Source organism: Equus asinus, chromosome 15, assembly GCF_041296235.1.
Source record: "Equus asinus isolate D_3611 breed Donkey chromosome 15, EquAss-T2T_v2, whole genome shotgun sequence".
Taxonomy (NCBI): domain Eukaryota; kingdom Metazoa; phylum Chordata; class Mammalia; order Perissodactyla; family Equidae; genus Equus; species Equus asinus.
This window is the reverse complement of record NC_091804.1, coordinates 247846-256418: the sequence shown is the minus strand read 5'-3', so window position 1 is coordinate 256418 and position 8573 is coordinate 247846. Positions and strand designations below refer to the sequence as shown.

The 8573-nt window shown below is 57.1% G+C and overlaps 1 protein-coding gene across 4 annotated transcripts; it reads right to left on the bottom strand.

Moving 5' to 3' along the window:
- Positions 1-1972: 1972 nt before the first annotated feature.
- On the bottom strand, positions 1973-8317 carry LOC139040257 (ral guanine nucleotide dissociation stimulator-like). 4 transcript variants are annotated; one of them, XR_011494421.1, is made up of 5 exons: positions 8029-8286; positions 7534-7655; positions 4654-4785; positions 3844-4082; positions 1973-3042 (listed from the first exon to the last, which is right to left on the bottom strand). XR_011494421.1 is itself a non-coding variant. In XM_070485414.1 (4 exons), the coding sequence occupies exons 2-4, from the start codon at positions 7641-7643 to the stop codon at positions 6841-6843; spliced, it is 264 nt and encodes an 87-aa protein (XP_070341515.1). In that variant the 5' UTR covers positions 7644-7655; positions 8029-8317; the 3' UTR covers positions 6601-6840. The 4 variants fall into 4 exon arrangements, 2 of the variants coding, with proteins under 2 accessions (XP_070341515.1, XP_070341514.1); XR_011494422.1 differs by having other exon boundaries at positions 1975-3042; positions 3844-4022; positions 8029-8277; XM_070485414.1 differs by lacking the exons at positions 1973-3042; positions 3844-4082; positions 4654-4785 and adding exons at positions 6601-6902; positions 7237-7328 and having other exon boundaries at positions 8029-8317.
- Positions 8318-8573: the final 256 nt, after the last annotated feature.

The following is an 8573-nucleotide window of genomic DNA, read 5'->3' as shown; positions in this document are numbered from 1 at the left end:
TTGCTGTCAGCCAGGTTCTACGCTTGACACAGCCCTGCATCATCTCATTGGCTTCACAACTGCTGCAGCGCTGAACACAACAGCAAGCCGTTACCCTGTAAATATCCGTGCAGATCGTTCACGCAGATGCTAGCGCTGAAGTGACAGGAGTGCTTCACATGGTGACCTGTTATTAAGTCCAAAAGTTTGGTCACGGTGCCGACCCAGAATCTGAGCGGCACCGTCAGGAGGGAGAGAACACCACCTGCGGCCCCTTCTGCAGAGAAAGCCTTTAAGCGACCTCCCGAGACACCTTCCCTTCTCCAGGGAGCAGAGGAACATCGCCTTATCTACTCAGAAACTTAATGCCAATCACGACACGCCAGTTGCAACAGCATAAACACCAGCAGGACCCAATGGTGACAGGAAATACCTCTGCTTCCCTCTGCAACTGCTTTATGATCATAGACCAACTCCTTCCCCAAACCATCCTGCTCAGCATGGCCTCAAAAGCAAGGGGCTGTCGCTCTGAACTCCTACAAAGAAATGCTGCCCTGTGTTTCCTCCGACGCTTGCAAAATTCAGCCTTGACAGGCGATCCCAGTAAAACAGAGAACAAGAACAAGAACTCAGGAGGCCCTTCGACCGTCCTCCAACCCACCGCCCTCCCACAGCCAAGCAGGGCGTCCCGGTCGTTCCAGGACAGGGAGCTGTGGGGAGACGGGAGGCGTCCACACCAGGCGAGACACAACCAGGTGAGTCGCGGGGAGGCAGGTAGAGAAGCAGGCGGCCTCCCGCTCCCTCCGCCCGGACTCAGCCGGCTGTCCCTCCCTCGAGCCCCTGAGAGCGGGGAGCTCAGCAGGCTGCCTCTCTGAGCCTCAGACAGCCGCCAGGACGGCCCCGCCATCGCTGGGGAGCGGGGACGGACGGGACGGAGGCCCCGAGGAGCCCTGTGCAGCCCGCGAGCCCCGCGCCCCGGCCCTCGAGGACAGCGCCCCGCAGGCCTCAGCGGACACGGCGGGCCAGGGCCGCGCCGCCGCCCGGAAGGCTGTCGGGGATCCGTGCCCGGGCTCAGGGCGCGTCTCCCCTCGGAGCGGCCCTCCCGCCCCGCTGCGGCCCTGCCCGCCGTCCTCCGAGGGCCTCCTCGTCTCCGCGGAGCCCCGTCAAAGCGCTCCCGCCCGGGCTCCCCGCGGAAGCGACGCTCGGACCCCGGGGCCTCGCGGGCCAGGGCGGCACAGACCGCCCGACGCGGCGCGCGTTGGACCGGCCGCCCCCGCTCAGGAGGGACGAGGCCCGGCCGGGACAGCCCCCGGGCGCACTGGGCTGAGGGCAACCGGATCGTCGCGGACGCCCGCGAGGCCCCAGCTTGCCGGCTCTCCGCGTCAGGCACGAACCTCACGCCGGTCTGAACCTGCAGCCCCTTTCACCGGCTCCACAGGGTGGCACCGCCACGCCTGACGCGGACGTCTGGGGCTTCCCCATTGGCTCAGGGGCGGGGGGCGGAGCGAGTGAGGAGGCGGGGCGAGGGGGGAGGCGCGAAGACAGAGGAGCCGGGGCTTCAGCCTGCAGCCTCACAGGGGAAGGCCAGAGAGCATAACTCTGAGTGACAGGCAGAGCGGGGAGGCGGGGCGAGGGGGGCGTGGCCACAGAGGGGGCGGGGCAGTCGAGCCGCCCTGAGTGGGGAGACAGCAGGAGCGCGAGGAGCAGTGTGAGCGGAGAGGCTGTGCCAGCTCGGGAGCAGAGCGTGTGGGGAGGCGTGGCCAACAGGACGGCCCCCGTGGGGGCGGAGCCCAGGCTGGCCAACTGCCTGCTCACAAACGCCTGGAGCCGCGCCCCTCCTGCCCGCTGCCTGCTGGGAAACGGAGTCTTTTTTACTGGAAACAGAGAAGCTGCGTGTCTCTGCCCCTTGGCCTTTGGGAAATGTGGTCCACAGTCGGACCTTCGGGTCAGATGCCACAGCCCTCCATGCCAGAAAATCCCAAATGAACGTGTTAGGTCATTGATAACTCTATGTTTAATTTTTTCTAAGCAAAATTCACCTTGAGGTGGAAAGTGGCTCCACGAAGTTGAGTTTCGTCACCCAAAATAACTGCAATATTTTCCGTATTCTGCCTGCAGGAACCAAAACACACTTGTTTGGGTAGGTTTCCCAGGTTTTCCCTGTAAATCGAGATGAGGCAGTAGGTACAGTCCCGGACAAAGACAGAAGACAAGAGACAAATCCATTTCCGGCATCCATGGCCTCTGACTCTGTCTTGACCCTGAAACAGAGGTTTTCAGCATATTGCTGCTTAGGAAGACAGAGGCTCGACACAGGAATGTGAACAGCAACAACCAGAGAAAGCTTTCTGTGCTCACCCCGAGGGCTTCCTCAGGGGCCCCTTCTGTTCTTAGATTTTTCCTAGGTAGGAGCCATCCTTCTTTGTCTCTTTGTATGCCCTGGGACTTTTGGCAGAAAACTTACCATTTGAAATATTATGACGTGACAACTAGGGAAATCAGGTTCTCCCCTCCCCAGCATTTCTGGAGGATGCTGACTGCAATCGATGGTGATAGTTTCTTTAGGGATATTCTGATCCAACCCTGAAAGTTCTGTAGTGTTTGTCATGTGTGGCCACTGAACACTTGGATCTGTTAGCCTAAGGATCTTCTAGAGATCCTGAGTTCAGTGGGTCTTAGGATGTCCTGCTGGCGAAACAGGGCGAGGGAACACTGTATGTGACAGGGAGAGAGACAGGGAGTCTGCTTTGGTGTAGAGAAAGAGCGTGGCAGGCTGCATCCAGTTCTCCTTTCATTCTGGCACACAGAAGACTAGGTTTTCTAGCCCTCTTGGTTTTCGAATGGACATGTGGCTACTTCTGCCCAAGGGCATCACTTTTAGGCCAAAGGAGAAAGGAGGGTGTGTAAGGCCCCAGGTGCTCTTTGTGTCCTTCAGTGGCAATGGAAGAAGGCGTGAGTTTCAGATGGTGTAGCAACAAGGTCATGGGATCTCCATCAGCCTTGCCCAACGAGACTTGGGAAGCAGGGTTCCCTTCACCCCGGCGACCAATGTTTGATGTAAATCTGAGGAGAAATACATCTTGAGTCATGGATTTCTTAATCATTGCATTTAATTTCTTACCAGAGCATTACCTAAGGTTGTCCTGAAGATTACGATGACCTACCCTCTCAGATTGTCTAAAGGGTGATTCTCCCAAAGCAGAATTTCCCGAATTTCATATTGCTATGGTCAGAAGTCGTGTCTGCTGACGGCTGCTTGTCACATATCAGGGCCCTGCCAAGAGCCTCTGAGTCTGATGGGGAGTATTGCATGTGGAAAGTGTATGGAAGTGTTCTGGAGAGATATCCCTATGGGAAGGTAGCAAAGCAGAGATGGTCGCAGGAGAAGCTGAAGCCCAAGCCCGCTGCAACTGGGTCTCAGCCAACCCTCAGGGATCTCTGGAGCTGGGACGGCCCTTTGGTGTTGTCCCAAATTGAGACAAGGGAACCAGGCTTCTTACTCCCTTATCTGGCAGACATGGGCCCCTGGCTGTCCCTGGAGAGGGCTGCATCCTCTGGTTAGGCGCTTCCCTATGCTGTGGGAATGTCCTGTGAGGGAAAGAGCTGTGAACTGTCCTCAGCCAATATTCCCAGGAGCTGTGGGGTGGATGCCTTGGCCTTGAGCATGAGTCTGGGCTGAGTCTCAATGTTTCAATGGCACTTCTCCTTCACCGTGGTCTTCCTTCCCAACCCAGTTAACAAACTCCCCATGGGAGGATGTCCCTGGGAGGACTTATGTAGAGCTCTGCCTTTCCCTGTGATTGGCTGAGAGAAAGGCATGGGGGAACACCAGAATCTCTCTCTCCAGCATTCAGACCCTCTTACCTGGGGGCTTCTGGAGAGCTCCAGAAGGGTTCCGACCTCGGCTGACAGTGCTGAAGTTGTTCCTGTAACAGTGGCCACGGATTTGCTGTAGTCGGGCGCTTGTAGTTAGGGAGAGTCCGATTCCCTCCAGAGAGCCAGAACAGTCTGCTCTCCAAGGTCCTGGGGTCACAGGGACAGGCCTGGTAGACATCGAAACCCAGGGGCAGGTTGGCAAGCCGAGGGGCGTCCTCGTTGGTCTCCTCAAGGGTGAAAGAAAGGCCAGTCTATGCTGGTAATTCTTCCAGACACACCTAAGCCAGGGGGCAGCATTCGGGAGAATGCTCGAGTCATGCCATTCAGGGACAAATCCTAAGCCAACCCTAGGGAAAGGCAGGGTTCTGGACTCAGGTTACCCGTCCAGAGATGCTCCTGTCTTGGATAGATAGAGGGGGTGTGAACATGGTTCCTGGGGCTCTAGAACCCCCTGGCATGGCTCTCTCACTGTGATGAGGCAAATCGTGTCCAAATCAGCAAGACGGGTGTTCAGGGCACTGTGAGTGGGGGGAGACAGCATTAGGTTGGATGGTATGGCTGTCAACTGGACAGACTTTTTGTTAGCTCCCATAAATGGAAGATGCATCTGTGCATGGACCACACGGCAAGAAGTTCTCGAGGTCCGTGAGTGAGGAGTACAAACGCCATCTCATCGACCACTTTGGAAAGACTGAGTTGAATCCCAAAGTGGCCTTGTTTTCGCTTGCACTGGAAGCCAAGATGCAAGCATCCGTCCCCACCTTAGACCTGGAATAGTTTAAATGGCACCCAACTTACCAGTTCCTCAAACATTTTGAGCATTTCCTGTCAACACCATATTCACCTGAGGCATTTCAAGGGACTCACATTGTTACTTTCTCTTCTCCTAAGTCAGCTCTTAGGAAGCCAGTTTTGGTAACTTCTGTGTGCCTGGAACAAGAAACATTTCATCCAGATTTGCTAATTTCTTTCCTCGTGGACTTCCACAACCTACTTCCAATTTGGAAACCCAAAGACGGGATAAATGGTGCCTCCTGTGTCCACAGCTGTACTCCCACAACAAACTAAATATTGCTACCTGCCGGGTCGGCTCTCAGGAGCACCCCAGTCCCAGAGGAGACTCTCTTGGGACACCCATGCCTTCATCCCAGCCCTGGGCTAGCCCTGGGACCTGCCACGACTCTTTCTTCTCCGAGGGACAGCACAGCCTTCCCCACCTTCCTCTGGCAAGTCTCTTTGCTGGGTGGCTGTGCCGCATCAGCAAGGACCTGGGCTGCCGGGGACCAGGATTGATCCTCAGCTTCCCGCTGTGCTGAGACAGCCTCCCTGGCAGAGCCCAGCCTGCTGTGTGTCTGAGTGACACTTGCAGCCACCAGGAAGGAGGGGGATAACTCAGAAGTGCCAAGCGCTTCACCCCGCCCTTGTCTTTCAGGCTCTTTCCAAGGGACGACATTGCAAAAGCTGGGTGGTCACGCTTTCGCTCCTGCTTCTGGACCCGGTGCTCCTGTTGAGCTCAGAGCAGTGTCTGTTTAGCACCCAGATGGGAAGCATTTCAGCATTTCCCTTGGTAAGGCTGTGTCCACGCACATCCAGAGATCATCAGGTTGCTGACATTCCCCGCAAGACCCCCAACTCACACCCTCGTTAGGCCTCCTCTTTCAAAGCTCCCAACAGGAAAGGCACACATCCCCACGACAGAACCACAGCACAAAACTGTGGAAAAGAACACAGCCAACTGAAGGGCTGCAAGCTTGCTGGGCTCAGGCACAGCAACGACTTTAGGAAAGTCACTAAAAATAGTTCAGATTGTGTAAATTTGGGACTGTCTGACACCACGGGCCTGCGAAGCACACAGGCCCAGAAGTCACCCTCAGCAGCAGGGAGACTGTAGGGTCATTCCTGGTCAGGATGATGATTAGAAAGGCTGGGGGAATCTAGGGAATTTCTGCCCCAAGATGCAATTGTATGCAGAAGTGCAGAAATGCTGAAAATCCTAGCTCACAGGGAGCACTAGGTTTATGGAGGGAGACCTGGCTGAGGCCCTAAAAGCTGCATCCCACAGCTTTTCCCTTGGATAGACAGCAAGCAGGAAATGGTATTGGGAGTCAGGGACCAGAAGCCCAGGGGGATCCAGTCTAGGTCAGAGGTGAACAGGGAGCCCCTAGTGGGCCCGAGAAGGAAGAGTCCTGCCTGCCCATGGTCCATGTCCACAGGACCTTCCTCTGGCCTCGTCCTCTCTATGTGCACGTTTTGAGCTTTTGACGGTATTTTCCCCACTTAGAGCTGAAGCCATTGCGGAGACTGAATCAGAAAACAAGGTCCTAATCTGTGTGCAAGAGAAACCGGGAAAATGTTCCCTCTTCCGGCAGAGTGTTGAAAGGCAGCCACTGTCCTGGGCAGGACGTGTGCTAGGGACAGGCATGTGCTAGTTTGACAGACACACCCAGCTTAGTGGTTGTGGCTCTGCCTGAGAAAACGCCTCCAACCGCTTAGTCCCAAGAGGTCGGAGGGGCCATCTCTGCTCCTGGACAGGGTGAACCACACTGCAATGATCCTGTCCTCGGCGGGAGGGGCACTTGGGCACGTCCTTCAGTAGCCAGGGAGGGGACTGGCACTTCTCCCTTCTCCACATAAACTGAGCTGCTCGCTCTGGGAGATTTCTAAATTCGAGGAGGAATGTGAGTTTCTGGATCTGGTTTCCATGAGCGCTGCGAGCGAAAGACTCACACCTCCACTCCCAGGATTAGAAAGAAGCAACAATTTAATATAATACTCAAACGGAGCATTTACCATTGACAACAAAATATGGCCCCGCCAAATAGGGAAATAGGTGCTGGGCAAAAGGGGGGAGGGGGAAGAGGGGTTGGTGCCTTCCCTCGTGGCCAACAGGGGACCCCAAGAAACGGATCACAAAGTTCTCCTCATCAGAATCAGGGGAGGTGGCCCTGTGCACCCTGAGTGTCAATGCTGTGTCCCCGCTGTAGCTCAGCTGGTCTCAGGAGGGTCATCGACCACCACCACTGGGCCCTTGGTTGGGGGTCTGGTGTCTGGAGAAAGAGAGGCATTTCCTGAGCGGCCTGCCCTGGAACCACAGTGCACACCCCATCCCGGCCCCCACTGCGCTCTGTGCTCCAGCCCTGTGCTCAGTGCTCAGTCAGCCAACAGCACCCCATCTGTCCCTGACACAGGGGCTGATATTTAGCGTCACCCACTTCACAGAGGAGGAAACCAGTCCCAGAAACGTGAGTGCAATCGCCCAGGACGGGACTGCTCAGCAGTGGAGCTGGAACCCAGGGCCAGCTGTCTGCCTCCCCAGGCCCACGCTCAGCCTGAATGTTTCCTGAGCCCATGGTTTCAGCCACTGCTGGTCTGGACACTCACTCTGGCCTGAGCGGTTCTTCTTGCCTTTGAAGAAGAGTCGAATCTTTCTGACCCAGTGGTATCGGGGCTCCAGCTGGCAGGACAGGCTGTAGCTACAGGACAGAGCGGAGCTGGGAGCTCTCAGGAGCCACACATCACATGTGCGTCCTGGAGCCTGCCAGCAGCTGGGGTCGAAGGGCCCCAGGGGTCGCCATGCAATCAGATCAGGGGCTGACCATGGAGCAACGGCCATGGGCTCTGGAGCTGGTCAGCAGAGAGAGGCTGCCCTGCCTTCCCCCAACTCCTGACCCGACTCACCTCTCCTCCTTGCTCAGGGGCTCCACGGCCTGGAACCAGGCCCCAAAGTGCTCGTCGGGCTGCACGGTGTACAGATTTGCAGCCTCCTGGAGCAGCTCGATCTCGTCCATCAGTTTGAATTGCTAGGACAGAGCAAGCACAGGATGCCCACAGGGCCTGAGTGGGGGACCCTGCAGGGCTCGTGGAGGGGCTGAGGAAGGGGGCAAGGGGCCAGTCTGGGGCCTTTGCCCACTTGGGAACACTCCCTCCCTGCGATTCCAGTCAGGGCTTGCCTGCTCTCACACTTGGCCCAAAATAGCTCCTCCTCCAGGAAGGAGTCTTTGATGCCAGCCCTTCCCCCACCCGCCAATGCCATAGGATCCCTAGCTCTGTATATTGAACTGTGCAAATAAATGTTCCACCCTGGGTATTGGGCCAGAGGGGGTCCTGCCCACTGAGGGGGGGTCTCTGATTTCCAACCCCCACCCTCCCCACCGGGAGGCCGCAGCCGCTTACCTCATTCCATTTCCGACAGTTGAGCACTGCTGGAAAGCAGACAGCCGCAGTCCATCAGAAACAGCCCCCTTGGGCCAGCACTAGCCCCCATCCACATCTCTTGCAATGTTGCACTACTGCCAGTGGGCAGGCCCATCCAGAGCCCGGACTTGGACCTGGGCCAGTCTCTGGGCTCCAGAGCAGGGGGCGCAGAGCAACTGAGGCAACAGACCTTGTGACCCAACCCTCTCTGATGACATGTGGGGAGACTCAGGCCTCAGGCAGGAAGGGACAGCTCAGCCTCTGATGTGCTTCCTGACTGGGAGGGGCCCGACTTCTCTTCCCTCACTGGCAGGGCCAGAGGGAGAGGCTGAGTCCAGCTCAGACACCACCTCCTGCGGCCACACAGTCAGGCAGCTCTGAGCCTCAGCAGCCCAAGGAACCTGGACGGTGGCTTATGCAGAGCCTGCATCACCCACTGGGGAGATGGGCCTGACATCCCAACTCCCACACGAGGCTGGAGGCCCTGCTGAGAGGACCTTTGCCAAATGCAGAGAGCTCAGGGC

What these genes read in the sequence shown, in the direction of transcription:
- LOC139040257 (XM_070485413.1), bottom strand. Translation starts at nt 7,643, where the DNA reads ATGGACGAGATCGAGCTGCTCCAGGAGGCTGCAAATCTGTACACCGTG. An exon ending in CCCCTGAGCAAGGAGGAGAG is followed by an intron (nt 7,329 to 7,533) that starts GTGAGTCGGGTC and finishes TCTGTCCTGTAG; the next exon opens with CTACAGCCTGTCCTGCCAGC.